At 51.2% G+C, this 23,755-nt stretch overlaps 2 protein-coding genes across 3 annotated transcripts; one reads left to right on the top strand and one right to left on the bottom strand.

Moving 5' to 3' along the window:
* The first annotated feature begins 581 nt into the window (after positions 1–581).
* On the top strand, positions 582–14,300 carry Rasgrp4 (RAS guanyl releasing protein 4). Of its 2 annotated transcripts, XM_048329611.1 has the most exons (17): positions 582–681; positions 3,332–3,516; positions 3,843–3,948; positions 4,264–4,326; positions 5,203–5,334; positions 5,445–5,598; positions 6,233–6,406; positions 7,830–7,946; positions 8,974–9,249; positions 10,773–10,853; positions 10,940–11,044; positions 11,192–11,310; positions 11,425–11,569; positions 11,949–11,985; positions 12,074–12,208; positions 12,296–12,390; positions 13,614–14,300. In XM_048329611.1, exons 1-17 carry the CDS (start codon positions 659–661, stop codon positions 13,668–13,670), a joined length of 2,004 nt encoding a protein of 667 aa, XP_048185568.1. In that variant the 5' UTR covers positions 582–658; the 3' UTR covers positions 13,671–14,300. The 2 variants fall into 2 exon arrangements, with proteins under 2 accessions (XP_048185568.1, XP_048185569.1); XM_048329612.1 differs by lacking the exon at positions 10,940–11,044.
* A 430-nt stretch (positions 14,301–14,730) lies between these two features.
* Fam98c (family with sequence similarity 98 member C) lies at positions 14,731–20,209 on the bottom strand. Its single transcript, XM_048329613.1, has 8 exons — positions 19,853–20,209; positions 19,604–19,749; positions 19,363–19,497; positions 18,791–18,993; positions 18,283–18,360; positions 18,077–18,193; positions 16,253–16,420; positions 14,731–15,057 (listed from the first exon to the last, which is right to left on the bottom strand). Exons 1-8 carry the CDS (start codon positions 19,891–19,893, stop codon positions 14,911–14,913), a joined length of 1,035 nt encoding a protein of 344 aa, XP_048185570.1. The 5' UTR covers positions 19,894–20,209; the 3' UTR covers positions 14,731–14,910.
* Between the last annotated feature and the right edge of the window lie 3,546 nt (positions 20,210–23,755).

Below are 23,755 nucleotides of genomic sequence, written 5' to 3'. Positions count from 1 at the left end.
TCAAGTGGTAGAGCGCTAGCCTTGAGCAAAAAGAAGCCAGGGACAGTGATCAGGCCCTGAGTTCAAGCTCCAGGGCTGGCCAAAAGAAAAAAGAAAACCTCATCGCAATACATGGTGTACAGTAGATGCTACAGTGCCACAAGGGAAGTAAGGAAGTGAAATGTTTTCCAGGGTACAAATGAAAATGATATCCTTCAACCAGGTATGGTGGTGCACACCTGTAATCCCAGCACTCTCTGGAAGTAGACTTTAGTGCTCTGTATGCATGAATATGCCCAGATTAGAAACGCTTTTGTGTGCATGTGTTTCTATAGAAATATTAGTCATACTTAAAAAAAACTGCTTTTATTGAAGTGTGATAGTGACAATCTCAAAACAAAAAGATAGGAGATAGAGAGCCGGCTGGGCTTGGGGGGGGGGGGGGCAGCAGCACCGGAAACCTCAGCCGGCAGGGATCCCCAAGTGGGGGAGGGGAGCCTTTGGTCTCTCCCCAGCCTCTTCCTTCCCCCTGGCCTGAGAGTGGGCAGGGAGGGGCAGTTCCTCTTTCCTTCCCAAGCTCAGAGGAGGCCCAAGCTCCCAAGGGGCCAACAAGCAGGAGCTCCAGTGAGGGGGGGGAAGCTGAACCCCAGTCCTACAAGGACCCCCTCCCCCAGGAAGCATGAACAGGAAAGACAGCAAGAGGTAAGACACACACACACACACACACACACACACACACACACACACACACACACACTACCTTCACCCCAGAAGCCCAGCAGCAAACCCTTAGGAAGGTTTGGGAGGATATTAAGGAGGGGCTAGGATGTCTGGATCTCTCACTGTTGGGTTAAAGGACCCAAGAGGATGCTTCTAGAATCCAGAGCTAGCCAGGGCTGCTCCACTTTGTACCTGAGCTTCTGTACCTGGTCCTCCAATTCCTGTTTGGAATCTGAGCTGCCCTGAGTCTTTTTCTCTGTCCTTCTGCTCTCCAAAGGCTCCATCCCAGTTCCCACTGCAGGGTGTGTCTGTTCTCTCTGGGGTCTTCTCGGTCTCCAATCATAGCCACTGCCCACCCTCCTCACCCCAGACTGGAAACTCTTAGGCTCCCGCTGAACCCAGGGGATGAAGAGTGACGTAGGCTAGGCATTTTTCCCTGCCTCTTAAGACAATCCCAGCTGCTCCAGACACCACAGGGGGGCTGCCTGCCAGTCCACAGGTAAGGACCAGGTGGCTGCCTATGCCCGTGGGTGCTGGAATGACCTCCTGCCTCCTAGGCATGCTTGCCTTCCTGACCCCATATGCGAGAGAAGGTGCTGGGTTCCCAGCCTGGGTAGTTCCTCCAGCCTTCCCCCACCCCTTCCTCCATGATGCAGATAAGTAGATGGGTTCCCCCGGGTCCTTTCCCAGGCTATTCATGGTTCGTGGAACACTAGCAGCCTCATTTCCTGACTGTGTGATCTTAGGTAAGTTCCTCAGTTGCTCTGTCTTTTTCTTGTATTCATAGACTAGTCATACTGTAAGTTTTTGCTGAAACTGTCTAGATCAGTGATTGGCAAACTTGAGTGCATGTCAAAAAAAAAAAAAAAACAACAACCTCTGAAGTCAGGCACTGATGGCTCACACTTGTAATCCTAGCTACTCAAGAAAACTGAGATCTACAGATCACAATTTGAAGCCATCCAGGGCAGGAAAGTCCAGGAGAGTCTTATCTCCAATTAACTAGCGAAAATCCAGAAGTGACTCAAGTGGTAGAGTGTCAGCCTTGAGCAAAAAAGAAGAAAAAAAAAGTCTAGACTCTGAGTTTAAGCCTCAGTACTAACACACACACGCACACACACACACACACACACACACACACACACACACACACACACACACACTGAAGCTTGCTGGACTCATCCCTGAGGTTTCAGATTCTGGAGGTCTGGGTAGGGCCTGTGAATCTCTATTTATAACAAATTCCTTGGCAATGCCATTGGTGCCAATTGTGGACTATGCTTGAGAATCACTGACCTATTTAATGATCAGTGCCTGGCCTGCTACCTAGTCAGCACTCAGTAAATGCTTGCTCTTAGTCAACGATATTCAATACACAATATATTGAACTGAGATGTGCCAGGCAACATAGTGGTGCCTTTGTCATAGGGGTCTCTCTCTCTCTCTCTCTCTCTCTCTCTCTCTCTCTCTGTAAATTCACACACACACACACACACACACACACACACACACACACACACACACAGCTGCAGGCCTGGCTTCTAGTCTTCCCCATCCCTTTTTACTCTCTGTAACTTGAACTCAGCTTTTCCACTTCTGGGTCACTTATCAGGCCACTTATCAAATCTATTAGAACCTCCAAGGAGCCAGGCGTTGCTTGATTATAACAAACAAATTTCCGAGGAAGGTTCAGGAATGACCCTCATTTTTGCATGCAAGACAAATGAGGACCAGAAAAAGTGAGTGACTCACAAAGAAAGCCAGAGAGCCAGCAGAAATTTCTCAAACGCAGTTCTGTCTTTCGGTGGATCTCAGCTTCTCTTCCCTCCCTTCTTCCTTCCACTACCCCTGTCTCTCCATTACTCTTCTTTCCCACCTGCAACTGGAGCCTAGGGAGGCACAGGGCAGAGTGAAAGTTTATTTTTAAATTTTCCTTGAAGCTGCTGTGCCCCAGGGACCCTGCTGCACTCTGAGGAGCCCTAGAGAGGCCACTGTATCTTGGTATTTCCTCTCTGGGCTCCACATGGAAGGACACAGACTGAAAGCTACCACTCTGGGGTCTGCAACACATCCACTTGGAGAAGGGGAATGCCTGTCGGGACTAAGTGGAGGGTGAAGGGGAAAGACTTGCTCCCAGGGGCCAGCCTGAGTCTCTTTTCATGATGCCTGGGCTGAAGAGGAGAAAACCCCCCAAAAAACGCTAACTAGAGACTCAAGGGGAGTCCTGAGTCAGAGGGACCAACCTTCTAGGTCATTCCTCTGGGAATGATTTTAGGGGTCTCCTTCCTTGACTTCCGGGGGTATGGGGCAAAATCTCAGCAGGGCTATGCCAACAAGAAGTGTCTCATAAGGCCTTGGGACTGTATTACGAAGAGGAATATGAAAGCAATGTCTGGAGGAAGGACTTTCTGGTTTCTTGGAGGGTCCTTAGTAATTCTGGGGTCTCCCATGACCCCCTTGGGGGTCTAGATTCTTCCGGGGGGGGGTCCACAAGTCTCTGGTATTACAGATGGAACCTTAGGACGTTACTTGTAGGAAATTTCTTCCATAGTGTCTTGAGGTTAAGAGAGAGGTCCTGAGGGTTTCCCAATGAAAGGCACACCCATGATTCCTTGGGGGGCTATGCCCACAGGAAGTCTCATCAGGAATGCTCGGGGAAGACGGGAGGGCAGGGGCGGCTCCGACCAGCCCGACGCCACAAGACGTGCCCCAGCGCCCGAGAAATCAGCAAGGTCATGGCTTCCATGACTCTGGGCGTGCTGAGTGAGAACAGCTGTAGCGAGGACGAGCTGCTGGAGAAATGCATCCAGTCCTTCGGTGAGTGTCCCCGGCCCTGGCCACCCTCCTCATCCAGCCAGGCACTCCCCTTTCTCAGCTAACGGCTGCATAAAATGGACATGTGATGACTCTTCATCTTTATGGATAAGACAAACACCTGCATTTGTTTCTTCCTGAAGTGAGTGAAGTGGGAGGATATGTTGAAGAAGAGAAGGAAACTAGGGCACAACGAGGTTATAGTGTTTGCTCAAGTGCAGGCAGGGCATCACTGGGAGAGCTGGCATTAGTCAGACAGGCCATCCAGTCCAGAAGCTGTCAGTCTCCAGAGGACATTCTGATGGACAACACCTCCTTCCCAACCCCAGACGCAACTGGCAACCTGCGCCGTGGGGACCACATTCTCAATATGGTGCTGGCCATGCACAACTGGGTCCTGCCTTCTGTGGAGTTTGCTGCCCGTCTTCTGACTTCATATCCTCCCAGGATCATAAACTATAAGTAGAGGGCACTCGGGAGATAGGAACAGGAGGAGAGGGCAGGCTGGGATGCTTGAAAAAATAAAGCCTTGGGCTGGGAATATGGCCTAGTGGCAACAGTGCTTGCCTTGTATGCATGAAGCCCTAGGTTCGATTCCTCAGCATCACATATATAGAAAAGGCCAGAAGTGGCACTGTAGCTGAAGTTGACAGAGTGCTAGCCTTGAGCAAAAAGAAACCAGGGACAGTGCTCAGGCCCTGAGTCCACGCCCGAGGACTGGCCAAAAAAAAAGCCTTGACCAGAACTCAGATACCAGAAGGCCACGGAGGACACACAGCAGCAGAGGCAGCTGCAGATCTGCCACCTGGTCAGGTAGGTCTGTGTCAAGACCCTCAATCCTATAACCCAAGACACCTAGCCAAGAAATACCTTTCAGAGCTCCCCCAATCCCATTCCCCCGCAGACCCACTCAAACTCAAAATCCAAGACACACCTGTCTTAGTTCCTAAGGCTGTCCCACCTTTGCTCTTTAGAACCTCACTTCTTTGAGGTACCCCAACCAGATCCCATAGACTCTCTCCCAACTTGATTGAGAGACTTTCAACTCTAACCCCTGCCACAAGCTCCCACCTCTCACTAACTCCCAGGACTGCTTCATTCTGTTCTTCTCAAAAATCTCACCCCAGTCTGCTTCTTGAGACTCATACCCCACTATCCTACTTCCAAGAGATCCCCATGTCCATCTTCCATAGATTCCCCCCATCCAGTGTTAAGAGACAACCCTCAGACTTGGGGCAGGATGTGGTGGAGCACACATATAATCTCAGCTACTTGAGAGGCAGAAGTAGGAGGATCACAATCCAAGGCCCAAGGCAGAGGGCAAGATAGTATCTGAAAAACAAACTAAAGAGGAAAAGGGCTGGAAGTATAGCTTAGCTAGCTCAAAACCCTGAGATCAATCCACAGCACACAGAGAGGAGAGAGAGACATGGATGGACCGATGGACAGACAGACAGAGATAGGAAGAACTTCAATTTATCCTAGAGACTGTCACATCCTGGCACACCTCCAAATCCTGACTTCCAAAGATATCTCTCTCCTGCTCTCTCTCTCACACACACACATGCACACACATGCACACACACTCACAGAGAAACTTATAACCCAGTACCTACAGAATCTTCAGCTCAAGACCCCTGTGGCAATCTCCCCCTAGCCCAGCCTCACCCTGATCTGAACCACTGTCAGGTACTGGTTGAACAAGCACCCCGAAGCTCTGCACCAGGAGCCCCAGCTAGAAGAAGTCATAGGTCGCTTCTGGACCAAGGTGGCCCAGGAGGGGATCTCTGCCCAAAGGAACTTGGGAGATGCCACCCACCTGTGAGTCAACCTCATGCCCCTTTCCTTGTCCCCCATCCTGCCATCTCTCTCCACACCCCAAGATCCTCAACTCTGAGCCATTTCAATATCCTACTCCTCTTTGTCCCCAGCCTGAGCCCTGGTGGCCCCGGCCCACCTCCTCCCATGAGCAGCCCAGGCCTGGGCAAAAAGCGCAAAGTGTCCTTGGTATTCGACCACCTGGAGACGGAGGAGCTGGCTCAGCATCTCACATACCTAGAATTCCGGTCCTTCCAGGCTATCACGGTGAGAATCCCTCTCCAAGCTCTTCCTCAAACAGGGAAGAGATGTGGGGTGCTGCATGAGCAGCTGAGATTGCACGCTCTTAAACTGTCCAACTTGGCAGCCAGAGGCTTCAGGAAAATGAGTTAAGCTGAATGAGCACAAATCCCATCAGCTCCTTCTTATCAGGGTAACTAGTGTCTCAATGTCTCTGGGACTCCTTTATAAACGAGAGGTCATAGCACTTCATCAAACGGCTAGAAGAATGAAAGACCTCATTTAAAAATGATTCACAGCCTCCAGTAATCCTAGCTACTCAAGAGGCTGGGATATGAGGATCCCAGTTCAAAGCCAGCCTAGGCAGGAAAGTCTGTGAGATTCTGATGTCCAATGAACGGCCAAAAAGCCAGAAGAGGAGCTGTGTTCAAGTGGTAGAGCACAGTGCTCAGGCCCTGAGTTCCAGCCCCAGGGTCAGCACACACAAAGATAAGAATGCAGTGCTCAGAACTGAACCGGCTTCATTCAAATACTTCTCCTCAAACGGGAGAGGACCACGATGGTGTCGGGGACTTGTAGCCGCCTGCCTGAGATACCAGAGGCCCTGACTGCAAGGGGGATGGGCATTTGAGGGAGACCCTAACTCTCACCTCTTCCCCAGCCGCAGGACCTGCGGGGCTACGTTTTACAGGGCTCTGTGCGAGAATGCCCTGCTCTGGAAGGTTCTGTAGGTCTGAGTAACAGCGTGTCCCGCTGGGTGCAGGTCATGGTTCTGAGCCGTCCTGGGCCTGCACAGCGTGCACAGGTGCTGGAAAAGTTCATTCTCGTGGCTCAGGTAAGGCCTGACCTAGTTCTCCGGGTGCTTTCCCTGCGGGCACTGGTGGGGGGCAGTTACCTGACCCTCCCCTCATTCTGCTCTTTGAGCCCGGTTTGCCCTGGCCACGCCCCATTGCCTCACATCCCTTCCTTCCTCCCCCTCCCTTCTGGGTAAAGGGAAGCCCTGGGTCCCGGTGGCCACGCCCCCTTGCGCATTTCCACGCGGGCCACACCTCCTATCACTTCCTCTTACTGGGCCTCACAGACCTGGGGGTTCCAGCATAAGCCAGGGTCTGAGCTTGGCCTAAGGTGTCTTGTCTTCTGTCCTGAGACCTCCCCCTCATCTCCACAGCAGCCTCTGACCCTCAAGTTTGGAAAAGGGGAGGCTGGGGGACTGCCTGGTTCACCCCATATTTGTCTTTTACCCCCCCCCTTTCCCTCTCTCCCTCGTCTTCCGCCCCCCCCCCCCCAAATCCTGGGGCTTGAACTCAGGGCCTGGGCACTGTCCTTGAGCTACTTTTGCTCAAGGCTAGCACTCTACCACTTGAGCCACAGCGCCACTTCTGGCTTTTTCTGTGTATGTGGTACTGAGGAATCGAACCCAGGGCTTCATGCATGCTAGGCAAGCACTCTACCACTAGGCCAAACTCCTGGCCCCTTGCCTTTGTTCTTATCTTCCTCCTTGTCCTCCTTTTTGTGCTTGTCCTGGGACTTGAACTCAGAGCCTGGGTGCCGTCTCTGTGCTTTTTCTTTTGGCTCAAGGCTGGAGCTCTACTACTTGAGCCCCAGCTCCACTTCTAGATTTTTGCTGGTTCATTGGAGATAAAAAATCTCATGGAGGGGCTGGGAATATGGCCTAGTGGCAAGAATGCTCACCTCGTATACATGAAGCCCTGGGTTCGATTCCTCAGCACCACATATATAAGAAAAGCCAGAAGTAGCACTGTGGCTCAAGTGGTAGAGTGCTAGCCTTGAGGAAAAAGAAGCCAGGGACAGTGCTCAGGCCCTGAGTCCAAGCCCCAGCACTGGCCAAAAAATAAAAATAAAAAATCTCATGGACTATACTGCCCAGGCTAGCTTCAAACTGTGATCCTCAGATCTCAGCCTCCTGAGTAGCTAGGATTACTGGCCCCTGGTTAGGTCCATGGCTTCTTGACATACTTCTCATCTATTTGGCTCTGAGAGAAGTTTGACACACACACATCCCTCACTCGCATCTGAGTTCTCCATACCTGTCTATTCTCCAGTCACCCAACTCCCCCATATATGCCTGACTTCTACACTTCTAGTCCATCACCTGCCCCAGAACTCCCACCTCCTCTCACCTGTCCATGGCCCACACCCCCACAATGCTGCAGTTCCCCACTTGATGCTATTGTTTTCAACCTCCACCCTGCCTAGCCTGTGGTGCCCACCATCTCTGACACCCCTGCTCTTCCTAGAGGCTCCGCCACATGCAGAATTTCAACACGCTGATGGCTGTCACTGGAGGCCTGTGTCATAGTGCCATCTCCAGACTCAAGGACTCCCATGCCCACCTGAGCCCTGACAGCACCAAGGTGAATCCCCAACACCCTACCTAACATTCCACGTGAGCCAGGCACCAGTGGCTCATGCGTGTAGTCCTAACTACTCAGGAGGCTGAGATCCAAGGAAGCCAGCCTGGGCAGACATCTGAGATTCTTATCTCCATTCAAAAAGCCATTAGTGGTTTGTCTTGGGGAGGGGACACCGAAATGGAGGGACAAAGAGTGAACAAATGCAGCAGTGGTACTCTCTAGACATTCTGTGGGAACTGAAATATACAACTTGGAGGTGGGGACAGGAGTGAAAAGCTGGGAGAGGGTAGGGGTGACATTGTCCAAAAAGAAATGTACTGTTTACCTGACTTATGTAACTGTAACACCAGTGTACATCACCTTTATAATAACAATTGTTTAATGTAAAAAGCTGTTAGTGGAGGTAGAGTCATAAAGTGCCAGCCCTGAGGAAGGGAAAGCCAAGTGAGAGTGTAAGCCCTGAGTTCAAGCCCCAGTACAGGCACAAATTAATAATAACAACAAATAGGGGCTGGGAATATGGCCTAGTGGCAAGAGTGCTTGCCTTGTATACATGAGGCCCTGGGTTCGATTCCTCAGCACCACATATACAGAAAATGGCCAGAAGTGGTGCTGTGGCTCAAGTGGCAGAGTGCTAGTCTTGAGCAAAAAAGAAGCCAGGGACAGTGCTCAGGCCCTGAGTTCACGGCCTAGGACTGGCCAAAAATAAAAAATAATAATAATAATAACAAATATAAAGTTCCAAATGGTCAGTGGCCCCAAACCACCACATTAACTCTCCTAACCATCATCCATGCCTACTCAGGGACTCTGGGACCACATAAGGGGAGAATGGGGACTCTGGGATGCAGACTTAAGAGGAAAATAAATTTGGGGGTGATGCTAAGGTCAATGTGTGGATCTAGAGGGGTTTGGGAGGTGTCCCGAGTGCCACAGGTCCCTGGGGTTCTGGAGTCCACAGAGGAGGTGGCTAAGCTCTTCTGCTTGGAGAACCGTCTGTAGCCCATAGCTTGCCCCTTGCACACAGGCCCTGCTGGAACTGACGGAGCTTCTGGCCTCCCGCAACAACTATGCACATTACCGCCGCACCTGGGCCGGCTGCACGGGCTTCCGGCTGCCGGTGCTGGGTGTGCATCTTAAGGACCTGGTGTCTCTGCATGAGGCCCAGCCTGACAGGTTGCCAGATGGCTGCCTGCACCTGCCCAAGCTGAACAGCCTCTACCTGAGACTGCAGGAGCTGGCGGCCCTCCAGAGACAGCAACCCCCCTGCAGTGCCAACGAGGACCTGCTGCACCTGCTCACGGTGAGTGGCTGGCCCTGCATAACCCAGGGAGATCAGGACTTAGGGCCCAGGTGTGCAGGATCGGGACAGATAGCACTGGAACTCGTGAGTTTTCTAAAGTCAGAGCTTTTAGGGGACTAGCTAGCTGTGTAGACTTTAGCAAGTCACTTAATCCCTCGGTTTCCATCTCTGTAATATGACAAATAATATAACAGGACCCACTTCAGGGAGTGGTTGGCAAAACCGGTAATATGATTCTTATGAAGTAGTTAAAAAAGAATCTGGGGTCTAGGAGCATGGCTCAAGTGGTAAAGCACTTGTCAATCAAGCTCAAGGATAGATGATAATGGGTAGATGGATGGATATACAGACAGGAGACAAATGGATGGATGGATAGAAGATGGATAAGTGGATGAGCTGGGTGCTGGTGGCTCACGCCTGTCATCCTAGCTACTCAGAAAGCTGAGATCTGAGGATCATAGCCCAAAGCCAGCCTGAGCAGGAAAGTCCCTGAGACTCTTAGCTCCAATGAACCACCAGATACCAGAAGTGGTGCTGTGGCTCCAAGTGGTAGAGCACTAGCCTTGAGCAAGGGCTCAGGGCCAGTGCCCAGTCCCTGAGTTCAAGCCCCACAGTTGACAAAAAAAAAGATGGATGGATAGGGATAGATGGATGGATAGATAGAAGACATATGGATAGATAGCTGGATAGACAGATTCTGAAACACAGTGAGATCTACATAAATGAGGCCAGTGTTCATCTGACTCAAGTATCCACTGATTTGAGTTCAGACATCCAAATTTTTATATATCTGAAACTTAAACAAAAACCTAACACCTTTTTATTGATCATTTGCACGGTGCCAGGCATTGTGTTAAACCCTCTCACTGCACCTCTCAACCCCTAGGAGGTGGACACGGTCTTTGTGCCCATTCTGCCAATTGGGACAGACAGAAGGCTAGAAAGATGATGTGGCTTACCCACCTCCTTCACAGGACTAAAACTGAGACTTGAATCCAGGCAGGTCAGCTTGAAAGCCCTGTGTGTTCATGAGTTAGCCTGGCTGCCAAGTCCTAAATGTTAAGGGTAGGATTCAGGCTGTTCTTCACCTAGAGCTATTTCAATTGGCCTTTGGAGGACCATGTAGTATAAGATTGTAAAGTTGAATTTTCAGGCTGTAAAAACCAGCTGCCACATTGACCAGGCCCAGTGCAAAATGGCCAGTGTGGAAGTCATTCCAAAGTAGGAATTTTTTGTTTGTACGCAATTTTTTGTTTGTGCAAGGAGGCGGGACTTTTTGTGACAGAGCCATGTATACATACCGGTGTGCCTTCATCACCCCCCTAGCACAGTCCCCCATCCCACTCCTCTCTCTTAAGACAATTTCAACACGTTCTTTGTTCAAAGCCGGGGCGCTGGTGGTGCACACCTGTAATCCTAGCAAGGCGATGGGAAGTGAGGGCCAGGCAGGGCCAGAGGATCTAAGTAGCAGGATGGTGACAAACAAGGAGGGTCCATAACTCTCTGCCCACCCCTGCCCCTAGCTTTCTCTGGATCTCTTCTACACAGAGGAGGAAATCTACGAGCTTTCTTATGCCCGGGAGCCCCGCTGTCCCAAGAGCTTGGTGAGACCCAACCCCTGGAGGGAATCTCTTGATTGCTCCCTACTAAGTGTGTGCTCCCCTAAGTGTGTCCCTTTGTCCCCTCCCAGTCCCTGTCCCCTTTCAAAGCACCTCTGGTGGTAGAATGGGCTCCTGGTGTGAAGCCCAAGCCGGACCAGATCACCCTGGGTCGCCATGTGGAACAGTTGGTTGAGGTGAGAGGGGAGTGGGTTCTAGGGCCTGGTAAACAGGTGCCAGGAGAGAACACAGGTCTCCCCCTAAACTGACAAGAGGGGGCCCAAGGCCTTGGGGGCTAGCCTTGGACACCCTGGCCTTCCTCTACCCTCCATGTGCCTCTGAAGTCTGTGTTCAAGAATTTTGACCCCGAAGGCCAGGGCACCATCTCTCAAGAGGACTTTGAGCGCCTCTCGGGCAACTTTCCCTTCGCCTGCCACGGGCTTCACCCTCCTCCCCGCCAGGGGTAAGTGACTCCTCAGTTTCTCCTTGCCCAGAAATGAGCCTGCGAAGGGATGGTGGGCCTTGGGGATCTCTATGAGGGAGGGCTGGTTGTGCTGAGTCCTGTCTTTGTCCCCAGGAGTGGCTCCTTCAGCCGAAAGGAGCTGACAGAGTACCTGCTCCACGCCAGTGCCATCTGTTCCAAGCTGGGCCTGGCCTTCCTGCATACCTTCCATGAGGTCACCTTCCGCAAGCCGGCCTTTTGTTACAGCTGCAGTGGCATAGTAAGGCCTCTGCCCCATCACCTCCCTGGTCCAAGGGCCCTGTTAACTCAGAAGTTCATCTAATTCAGTCAGCTGCTGGGCTTACTCCTGCAATCCCAGCTACTCAGGGAGGCTGAGATCCGAGGATCTCAGTTCAAAGCTGGCCAGGGCAGGAAATCTGTGAGACTCTATCTCCAGTGAACCAGCAGAAAAGCCAGAAGTGGAGCTGTGATTCAAGTTGCAGTCTTGAGCAAAAAGAGCTAAGGGACTGCACCCGGGTCCCTGAGTTCAAACCCCTGTACACACACACACACACGCACCTCAAATTCTTGAAACTTTTCAAAACCTTGGGGCTTCCACCCCTGTGTCCTGGGTAACCAATTCTCCTTTCTTTCCCCAGCTCTGGGGTGTCACCAAACAAGGTTACCGCTGTCAGGGTAAGTGGGGTGCCCATGAGTGGGAGGGACACAGGGACCTGTGGGATGGAAGAATGAGGCCATTCACTGCTCCCTCCTCGCTCCCTAGACTGTGGACTGTGTTGTCACAGACACTGTAGGGACCAAGTGAAGGTGGAATGTAAGAAGAAGCCAGGGGTCAAGGGTGACACAAGTGCCCAGGAGGCCCCTACTCCACCCACACTAATTCCTCATGCCCGCTGTGGTAAGACCTGAGGGGAGCAGCTCTGGGAAGGCCTGGTGGCTGGGGGCCATTCCATCACAACCCTTCCACCCATCACCCTTCACCCAGGCTCCAGGGAAAGTCTGGGCCCTCACACTGGATGCCGCCATCGCCATGCCTGGACGCAGACAGAGTCTTCACAGTCTTCCTGGGAGCCAGAAATGGTGAGGAAACGTGTCCTCCCCCCCCGCCCCCTCCCCATCCCGACACACACATGCACATACAAGAGACAGAGGCCATTTGCCTGGAGAGAAATCAGATTTCCGGGGCACTCAGGGAAAGCCCTTAATTGCTTGGGTGGGAGGGTACAGGCACTGGCTAAATTTTTCATGTTGACAAGAAAATAAGAGTTTCAGTATGTTCTGAGCACACCTGTCATCCTAGCTACTCAGGAGGCTGAGATTTGAGGATCGTGGTTTGAAGCAATCCCCAGGCACTGTGGCACTGTGGCTCAAAGTGGTAGAGTGCTAGCCTTGAGCAAGAGCTCAGGGACAGCATCTAGGCCCTGTAATCCTAGCTACTCAGGAGGCTGAGATCTGAGGATCCAGATTCATAGCTAGCTGATGCAGAAGTCTGTGAGGCTCCAATTAACTGCCAAAAAGCTACAAGTGGAAAAAAGCTACAATGTGGCTCAAAGTGGTATCCTGCTAGCCTTGAGCAAAAGAAGCTCAAGGACAGCACCCAGACTCTTTCTTGAGTTCCATCTCCAAGACTGGCACCAAAAAAGTAGAAAGTAAGACCAAATAATATCTGAAACTACAAAAATATCAGTGGAATAAATCCCTCTCTTCAGGGCTGGGAATGTGGCTTAGTGGTAGAGTGCTTGTCTAGCATGCATGAAGCCCTGGGTTCAATTCCTCAGTGCCACATAAACAGAAAGAACCAGAAGTGGTGCTGTGGCTCAAGTGGTAGAGTGCTAGCCTTGAGCAAAAAGAAAGCCAGGAACAGTGCCCAGGCCCTGAGTTCAAGCCCCAGGACCTGGCAAAAAATAATAATAATAATAAATTAAATGAATCACACTCTTCAAAGGCAGAGACTCTCCAGGTGGGTTTCATTTTTTTGTTTGTTTGTTTTTGTTGCCAGTCCTGAGGCATAGACTCAGGGCCTGAGCACTGTCCCTGGCTTCTTTTTGCTCAAGGCTAGCACTCTACCTCTTGAGCCACAGTGCCACTTCCGGCTTTTTTTCTATATATGTGGTGCTGAGGAATCGAACCCAGGGCTTCATGTATACGAGGCGAGCACTTTACCAGTAGGCCATATTCCTAGCCCCTCCAGGTGGGTTTCAATTCAGCCACCTAGCTACAGTCTAGACAAAGTCCAGTCCCTGGCAGTGAACTGTCACCTAGACATCTTCTACACCTCTCATTCCCTGTCTTCCTCTTTCCAGGACCCCTTACCAGCACGAGTTCCCTCATCCACGTCACCCTCCACACCAGACTCCTAGACATCAGCTGGAGCTCTTCTCACCACCACTCCCTCCCACAGAGGCATTGCCCCACCAACACAGCCATCATCCCTTACCCAGAGTTCTTTCCTTCTTCCCTGTCTCACTGGTTTTCCCTGCACGGAATCTGTGCATTTCTTTATTAGAGGCACTCATCCATCTCTCTAATGTCCACTTTGCAGACAGAGAGACTGAGGCTTGGTGCATTCAAGCTGCCAGTTCCCAGTGTGGGAGACAAAACTCAATCAATCCCTGCTTCTTTGAAATTGGAGCTCTGGACCCTTGCGCCACACGGACAGTTGGCATCTATCAGGAAGGACCAGGATGAGGGATGTGCAACCTGTGAGGTTGAACATGGGAGAGATCTGGAAAGGTCATAGGTCTGTCCTGCTCAGAGGCCACCTGTAGCTCCTTTCAGGTTCAAAGCTAGTCCTCACAGTGTCCCAGAGAGCCACATGAAATCTGCCTCCACCCCATCTCTCTGGCCTCATCTCTCGTGTCTTACCCATCCTGCTGTGGCTAAACTGACCTTGCTGTTCTTCGGATAAGCTCCAAATTGCCTACCTCAGGACCTTTGCACTGGCTCTTCCCTCTTCCTGGAACATTCTTCCCAGAACCCTCAGATAGCTCCTTCTCTGGGACCTGGCTTGAGTGAATGATCGCCCTTTGTCAGGGATGTCTCTGACCTCAGGAGATGTGATCCTTGCCCCAGTTCTGCCTCTCCTGATTCATGTCTCCCTTAGACACACGATCCTTTTCACTTACTTGTCCTGTTAAACATCCGTGCTTCCTCAGCAGAGATGTCAGTTCCAGGAGGGGGAGAGGGTTTGTATTGGTGTCTTCCACTCCCACCGGGTCCCTGGTGCTCAATTTCAGGCTAGCACAATGTGGGCCCTTGAGATGTATTTTTGTGCCCACTGGAAGGGAAGGGGGTGCTGTTGAAGAACAAAGGCCTTGTGGGTCACAGTGGGCCAGGGGCCTGTCCAGACACAGAGGCAGAGTCCCCATACCCCTCCTCAAACATCTGACCCCCCCCCCCGCCAGAGACAGAACCTACTACTATCAAAAAAAATTAAATTTATTTTCCAGAGAGCATGGTTCTTGGTGGTGAATGATATGTGTGAGGTATGGCACATCCGGGGGGGAGGGGAACCTACAGAACAGGGGCTGGGTGACAGGTACCAACTGCCAAACTGACTCCCCAAAGATGACCAATGCATCCTCATTTCCCCAGCCCCCTTTACTTCTTTTTCTTCTTCTTGTGACCCCAGCGCTGGTGGCCTGCCTTCCATCCTCCTCCATCTTCCCTTCGCCTCTGCCAGATTGGCATGGGTGCCTCCAGCTCATTCGGGCGGCCTCCCCGGTCTGGCACGTTACCCATCAGCACCTGAGAGTGGAACAGACGAGTTTTAGATGAAGAAAAGAGCTGTCAGGTCGGTGAGAACAGCAAGCAAGGGATGCAGCATGAGGTGGAAGAAAAGGGCAGATGGTGACTGCCTAAAGGAGTGTGAAGCTAGACACTTCATCATCTAAACAGGGGCTAGTTTGCTTCAAGAATGTAACAGGGGGGGCTGCGGATATGGCCTAGTGGCAAGAGAGCTTGCCTCGTATACATGAGGCCCTGGGTTCAATTCCCCAGCACCACATATACAGAAAATGGCCAGAAGTGGCACTGTGGCTCAAGTGGCAGAGTGCTAGCCTTGAGCAAAGAGAAGCCAGGGACAGTGCTCAGGCCCTGAGTTCAAGGCCCAGGACTGGCCAAAAAAAAAAAAAAGAATGTAACAGGTTGAGCTGGTGGCTCACACCTGTAATCCTAGCAACTCAGAAGGCTGAGATCCAAGGAGTGAAATTCAAAGACAACCTGGGCAGAAAAAGCTGTGAGATTCTTATCTCTACACTACCAAAGAGCCAGAAATGGAGCTGTGGTTCAAATGGTAGAGTGCTAGCTTTGAGGGAAAAAAGCTCTGGGACAGTGCCAAGGCCGAGGCCCTGAATTCAAACCCCAGGACTAGCACATGCACACACACGCATGTGCATATACACACACAAGACGGAGCGCTGGTGGCTCACGCTTGTAATCCTAGCTACTCAGAAGGCTGAGATCTGAGGATCCTGGTTCAAAGCCAGGCTGGGCAGGAAAATTCAGGCAGCAGAGACTCCAGTTAACCAGCAGAAAACTGGAGGTGGTGCTGTGGCTCAAAGTGGTAGAACATTAGCCTTAAACAAAAGAGCTCAGGGACAGTGCCCAGGCCCTGAATTCAAGCCCCATGATTGACAAAAAAAAAAAAAGAAAAAAAAAAGATTAGAGACAATGGTGGTAAAGAAGCAGTGGAAACAAACTGGAGAGGTGGGCAATGGCTCAGTAAACAAGTAGACTTTGTTTTCAAAACACTAGGGAGCCATAGGAGGGTTTTGAGCTAGGGAAGTCCAATTTTTTTTAAATTCAAAGGATCCTTCTATGTGGAGTAGGTTATAAGTGGTGAGCCCAGAGGTGGAGACTCTGGGAGGGAGATGACAGAGAGGACAAGCATGGTCCAGGGGAAAGCTGGAGGCCAAGTTGAAGGCCACCCCCAGATGCCCACCTTGTTGATGGCGCAGCTGGTCCCCCGGCGGGCAGCCACACTGGTGGCTGGAACCAGACGAGAAAGGTCAGCCCGGGCAGCGAGAACATGTGCAACGGAGACATCTGATTCTGGGGTCAGAAGCTCTCGAAGTGGGATGAGCACTGCCTTCATGGCTTCTCCTTGGGTCTGGAGTGGGGAGAGGGTCACACAGAGAAGGCGCCCAAGAGCCCTGCCCAGGTAGGAACCAGCAACTGGGGACCATCTCTTCCCAACTCGGGACTTCTATTTTGGATGTGGTCTTTCTAGCATATGCTAGAAGCTTGGTCCTAAATACCACTTGATCCTAAAGACCACCTGGTCCTTATTACCACTGTGATAAGAAGTAATAAAAAAAAAATCCAGGTGACCCATGCCTGTAATCCTGGCTACTCAGGTGGCTGAAATCTGAGGATCACAGTTCAAAGCCAGTCTGAGCAGGAAAGTCTGTGAGATTCATCTACAATTAATTAATCACCAGAAAACCAGAAGGTGAGCTGTGGCTCAAAGTGGTAGAGCATTAGCCTTGAGCACCAGAGCTCAGGGACAGTGCCCAGGCCCTGAGTTCAAGCTGCAAGGCCAACAACAACAACAAAAAGTAATAAAACTAGCATGTGTGGTGGCTCAAGCCTGTAATCCTACCTACTTGAGAGGCAGAGATAGGAGATCAGACTGGGCATAAAAGTTCTCAAGACCCCATCTCAATCAATGGCTGGGTGCAGTGACACATGTTTGTTATCCCAGCTAGAAGAGAGGCACAATGGATAGGTATAGTAGCATGTACCTGTCATCCCCCAGGGATATAGGAAAGCACAAGCCAGCCTGAAGAGGAAATGAGACCCTACCTGGAAAACAACCAATGCAAAAAGGAGCTGCATAAGGCCCTGAGTTCATCCCCAGGACTGGAAAAACAAAAAACAATAGGTGGAATCTTTAGAGGTAGAGTCTAGGTGCAGGTATTAGATCCAGGGGTATTCTCCCTGGAAGGGATTAATTCAAGCCTATTGAGTGTAGATAAAAGTCTCACAGGACTAAATTGGTCACCACGAGTGCTGGTGTTACAAAGAGAGCCACCATGCCTGTAATCATAGTACTCAGGAGGCTGAGATCTGAGGATCCCTGTTCAAAACCAGCCCAGGGAAGAAAGCCCATATGACTCTTATCTCCAATTAAGGAGCAAAAGAACCAGAAGTGGAGTTGTGGCTCGAGTGGTAGAACACTAGCCTTGAGCAAAAAAGCTCAGGAACAGGATCCAAGCCATGAGTTCAAGCCCCAGGACCCGTACGAGAGAGCGAGAGCAAGAGCGAGAGAGACAGACAGAGAGACAGAGACAGAGACAGACAGAGAGGCCCTGTGTTTGCCATCTTTCACATGTATCCATTTGCCACTTGTACTCCTACTCTGTGACCCCATCCACCATGTTATCACACAACACATGGCCCTTGTTAGATCTGCATGCCTAAGCTTGGGCTTTTCAGCCTCCCAAATCATAAATCAAAATAAACCCCTTCTCCTTATAACATCCCCAGTCTCAAGTATTTTCTCATAGCATCATAAACACAACTAACAGAGCCTCGCAGGAGTATGTTCAGGAAGACATTCCCAAGTCAGAGCTGGGAAATTCTAGAATTCCCTAGAGATCCTGAGATTCTAAAAAGCCCCAACCCTAACAAGATTCCAAAATGGTCTGGGCCACAGGATCTCCAAAGAGGTAATATTTCTGGTTTTCCTCCCTCCTTTTAGCAGCTGTGACCCCCAGACACACAGCCGGGCCTCCATCCTCCTGCCAGGGTCCTTTGCCCACACCTCTGCTCGATGGCTCCAGTGGAACGCAGCTGTCGTGAGGTCCAGGCGCTTGAGAAGGAGGCAGCGGCGGCAGCCATACTGCTCTGTCAGGCTTTGGGACAGGGACTCCAGTGCTTCCTGGGAGAAAAGGTCTGTCATGCCTGGGGTCCCTCTCCCTCACATTCTGAGTGAAGATATTGTTTGTGTATAGGAATATACACTCTTACCCACTGTGGTGAATCCAGTGGGTGGCGGAGGAGGGGCTGCATGGACCCTGGAGGCATGGAGGGCAGGAGCTCCAAGATCTGATGAGAGAAGGCAGAAGCTAACTGAGGCAGAAACAGGATGGATGGATTACTCCATGGACCTGTTTCCCTTTATCCTAAAGGATCCAGGTCACAAAAGCGTACAACAGCTCTAAAAAAGCACCCCTAGAACTTGGGTGCTGGTGGCTCATGCCTGCGATATTAGCTACTGGGGAGGCTGAGATCTAATGTTCATGGTTTGAAACCAACCTGGACAGGGAAGCCCATCAGACTCCTAGCTCCAATTTACCAGCAAAAAGCCAGAAGTAGAGGTGTGGCTCAAGTGGTAGAGCACTAGCCTGAGTGAAAAAGCTAAGAGACAGTGTCCAAGCCCTGAGTTCAAGCTACTGTCCAGGCACAAACAAACAAAGGATCTTCTCTCCAAGCAAGGTGGGGCTGCCCAAGTGGGAAGGGGACTCGTGCTCTCCACCTTGGCATGCATCTCTCGCAGTAGCTGGCTGGCAGGGGTTCTTGGCATAGGTTTAGGGAGCCCCAGAGCTTGGTGGGTGAGCAATAGTTCCTGGACCACACCAGTTCCCTCTGTTCCTTCCCTACAGGGTGGCATAGGGCTGAGATCTTGCCAGGATCGCAGATACAAAAGCCGAGCAGCCTGGAGCTCAGAGCAGAGAAAACCTAAAAAAATAGGAAAAGGAATCCTCTATAGGTGTTCTAAAAGAGGGCAACCACCGTCCATCACGCCGTTGTCCACCCAGAACCTTGGGACAGTCTCCAGAGTAAGCCTCACCCACTGGAGACACAGAATTTTTCCTCCCCCGGATTTGACTCCCGTCGGTCCACCTGCCAGGGCTCCACCTACCTCCAACCGCGGGGAACCTCAAAAGCCTAGCCCCGCCCACTGCAGAGCCTCAACCCCGCCCCAACCCCGATCACGCCCTCCAGCGACGTAGCGAGCGTGCCCCGCCCTCGCCATTCGGAGCCCGCCCACTCCCGATGCCTTAGTCACGCCCACTCCCGCATGCCCGGACCGTCCCCGGGGCTCACGCAGCAGGCGCGGGCCCGCGCCGGGCTCCCGTAGCGCGAGCGCGCGCCCTTCCCCGCAGAGCGCGCGGTCGGGACAGTGCAGCGTCTGCAGCAGGCCAGCCAACTGTCGCAGGAACTCGTCTTCCGCGGCCGGACCTGCAAGAAGGCGGGGGATGTCAGGACGCGGGTCCCGCGGTTTGGGCCGTGCGGCGCCCTCCCCGCTCGCCCCCCCCCCCGCCCCTCCAGTTCCGTCCTCACGCACCGTCGCGGGCGCTCAGCACCTCGCCGCCTACCGCTCGCTGCTCCAGGGCGCCCAGAGTCGCCAGCTCGGCCGCCAGCCGCGCGCACAGCGCCCTGAAGTCTGGACACCAGGCGCCCCGACACACCATCTCCGGGAGAGCCCCATATCTGCGGCGGGGCCTGGGTCAGTGCGAATCTCTCTCCGTCCACGTCCTGAGGTGAACCCGCCCTTCCCGCCCGTCCCAGCCCCGCCGCACCGTCCCTTACTTACCCTAAAGCTAGCAGGTCCCGGGCCACCGCCGCCCCCTCCATGGAACTGTGGCCTTGGGCCTTGGCGCGCCCCCTTCAGGCCGTGGGGCGGACTCCGCCCTGGGAGCGCCGCGCATTTGTAACAGCCACAACCAATCAGGTCTTCGCGCGAAGGGTCTCCGGAACACTGATTGGTGTAGGGGCAGGCAGAACCCGCCCTAAGCTCCGCCCACGCGGCTCACCTGGTGACCTGTCAGGGGCTGTAAGTCTGAGAGCTTGCGTTCAGAATCCCGGGTGTCCAGAAAGGCAATGCGACATAAAAAAATAACTTCACTTTCCTTTTCTGCAGCCCCCCGCAGTTGTCCTCTGCTTTAATGCACACCAGATCAAAGGTTCAATCAAGTTCAACTCCACCTTATTTCTGGAATTGTCTGTGTAACCCAGGATGACCTGCAAATTGCTATTTGGGTGTGTTAAGCACTTTTTGGGGGGATGGGATTGAGATTGAACTCAAGGCCTTACCGCTGAGCCAGACTTTCTAGGTCTGTTGTACACTGGTTACTTTGAGGGAAGGTCTTGTTTTTTGCCCAGGCCATACCTGGGCTTTGGACTTTGTCCTAACTGGGGTGACAGATGTGTGCTCTCATGCCCAGCCCCTTTCACTGAGATGGCCCTTGACTTTTCTGAATTAACCCGGAACTGAGATTCTCCCGATTTTAGCCTCCATGTTGCTGGGATAATAGGCACACATCAGCTATTGGTTGAAAATGTCTTTTGTGGTCCCCTTTTTGCACAGTCAAAAAAAATTTGTGTTCAATTAATAAATAAATAAAAAAGAAAATGTCTTTTGTGTATGGAACCACATCCAAAAATCTCACTCTCATCCCCTTCAGCTTTTCAAGTGGCTAGGATTACAGATGTGAGTCACTGGCGCCTGGCTGTTAGGCACTTTTTATATAACTAGTTAATCCTCACAAACAATGTTAAGAGTATGTATTATTAAGGCCAGGTATAGTGATGTATGTCTGTAATCCAGGATACTAGGGAAGCAGAGGTAGGAAGATTACAGTTGAGGCTGGCTCTGGAGAAAGCACGGGACCCTATCTGAAAAACAAAAGTACTGGGGTGTGGCAAAAATAGTACAAAGACCTGGAGTAGTTCAATCTCCAGCTTGAATATGCTTAATAGACACAATTACCTAGGGTGTACTCAGTAAGTAACTATGGATATATATTAAACATTGTGTGCTTCCAGGCTAAATATTGTCCCCAGTTCAAGAGTAGATGCATAGTGTATCAGGGTGTAACCAAACTTCATGCTTTTAAATCCCTGAGCCTGGTTCTGTTGTTGCTGCCTGCTGATGTTGTTAGTGTTAAAAAAAAAAAAAATCCTTCTTCTAGTTCTGATCTCTTCCTGGCTGTCCTTTTATTTTTTTTTTTCACCTAATTTTTTCTTTCTTTCTTTTTTTTTGCCAGTCCTGGGCTCTGGACTCAGGGCCTGAGCACTGTCCCTGGCTTCTTTTTGCTCAAGGCTAGCACTCTACCACTTGAGCTACAGCGCCACTTCTGGCCATTTTCTGTATATGTGGTGCTGAGGAATCGAACCCAGGGCTTCATGTATACAAGGTGAGTACTTTACCACTAGGCCATATTCCCAGCCCCCTGGCTGTCCTTATCTCACTGTGTAGGGTGTCCTGGAGCATCAGCAAACAATAAAGGCCTGAACTTGTCAGGACCAGTGCCTGCTCTTAACCTGCTCTCCTCCATAGCTCTGGCTATGCCAAGGAGGTGCCCAGAATGACATTTATTGACTTCAATAAAACATTGAATTTACTGAGTCCAAAAGTTTGGGCTTGTAACCTTTTGACTCCTCCTCCTCCCCCTTCCATTCTTTTCTTTCTTCTTCTCGCTCCTTCCTTTCTCCATGGGACTGAACCAGACACACATGCTAAGCTCTGCCATGAGCTACACCCTGCCCCCCAGCCCTGATTCTCTATATCAACCCCCACAGAGAAATCAGCATATTCTACCTTTCAAAATGGATCCACTGTCTTCCTGCCCTTCCCCACACCCTGGGAGCTGGCACACAGCAAGCACACCCTTCCATGCTAAGGGTCTGCCCATAACTCCAGCTTGAGACTAGAGTCAAAACCAAAGTACGGGACTGGGGTGTGGCTCAGGGGGTGGAGCACTTAAACATGAGGCCCTTCCTCCAATCCCACACCAATTAGAGAGAGAAACCAGAGTCCACATAATGGCTTGCCTGGCACCAGACCTCCGGATACCCTGTCCTTTCCCTCAAGACTCTCTTGGTATCCTCCCCTCTGAGCACTTTCCTAACACTGGCTGTTCCCTTTAATTGGAATGCTCTTCTCCAGACATCCACACATCCCCTTCACTCCTCAGATCCCCCTCAGCTTTGCCAGGGTTCCTGAGTGAGGCTTAATCTGAACACTGGCTAAAACTGAACATCCACATCCCCCATGCTCATTTTTTGTTTTTTTAGTATATGAAACAGTCAAAGTGACTTATTTTCTTTCCCCACTAGGAAGCTGTAAGTTCCCAAGGGAAGGATTTCTGCATGTGCTCGTGCTGGGCTTGGGGACTTGAACTCAAGGCCTGGGTGCTATCCCTGAGCTTTTAGGCTTAAAGCTAGCATTCTACCACCAAGAGCTTTTTAGGAGTAGTTAATTGGAGTTTCACAGGCTGGCTTCCACCCATAATTCTCAGATCTCAGCCCCCTGCATAGCTAGAATTACAGATGTGAGCCACTGGTGCTGGCTTTTTTTTTTTTTTTTTTAATAGGGAGGAGGTACTGGGGTTTAAAGTCAAGTCCTCAACCTTTTGCTTTAGTGTTTTTTTGTTTTGCTTTTTGCCAGTCCTGGGACTTGGAGCACCGTCCCTGGCTTCTTTTTGCTCAAGGGTAGCACTCTGCCACTTGAGCCACAGCACCACTTATGGCATATATATATATATATATATATATATATATATATATATATATGATGCTGATGAATTGAACCCAGGGCTTCAGGTATACAAGGCAAGCACTCTTGCCACTAGGCCATATTCCCAGCTCCAGTTTTTTTGTTTTGTTTTTGTTAGTTGTGGGGCTTGAAGTCTGAGCCTGGGTGCTGTCCCTGAGCTCTTCAGCTCAGGGCTAGTGCTCTACCACTTGAGCCACAGCACCACTTCCAGTTTTCTGGTAGTTAGAAATAAAGAGTCTTATGGACTTTCCTGCCGGGGCTGGCTTTGAACCACAATCCACAGATCTCAGCTTCCTGAGTAGCTAGGATTACAGGCATAAGCCACAGTCACCGGGCTTTAGTTATTTTTTAAATAGGGTCTGGGCTTTTTCCTTGGTCTGGGACCAAAACACTCTATCTCCATCTCCTGAGGAAGTAGGAGAGCTACCATGCCCCAACCCTGTTCACTGGCTTCATCCCTTGTGCCTACTACAAGGCCTGGCACCCTCAGAGTGCTGAATGAATGTATTGCTGAGTGACTAAATGTGTATAACAGAGGCTAAAGGATGTGGAGGGAAAAGAGAAATGAGGCAGGAGACTCATCTACCAGCTCAGAAATGGAAGTGGACAAAGGCGCATCCACGCAAATAAAGAACACAGTCCAAGTCTTTATCACAGACGTTTCTTGGAGCAGATCTCAAGCCCCCCACCCCCGTGACAAAGCTGGGTCTTCAGCCCCCATCCTCCTACCACATCAGCCTGCAGTAGTGCTAATGATCATTGAGGTCCCAAGACTGGCTTGGAATCAAGATCAGGAAGATAAATGTTGGGGTGCATCCCCCAAGTCTAGGGGCCAAGCATACAACCTGAGGGGCAGGCAGCTGGAAATTGGGCCTGGAGTTTCCAGGGTCTGAGGTCTTCCTGGCTCCCAGGGTCAGCCCTCCAAGCACCCCTGATTGG

Source organism: Perognathus longimembris, chromosome 20 (assembly GCF_023159225.1).
Source record: "Perognathus longimembris pacificus isolate PPM17 chromosome 20, ASM2315922v1, whole genome shotgun sequence".
Classification (NCBI taxonomy): domain Eukaryota; kingdom Metazoa; phylum Chordata; class Mammalia; order Rodentia; family Heteromyidae; genus Perognathus; species Perognathus longimembris.
The sequence above is the reverse complement of the archived record's forward strand: the minus strand, read 5'-3'. Positions and strand labels throughout refer to the sequence as shown.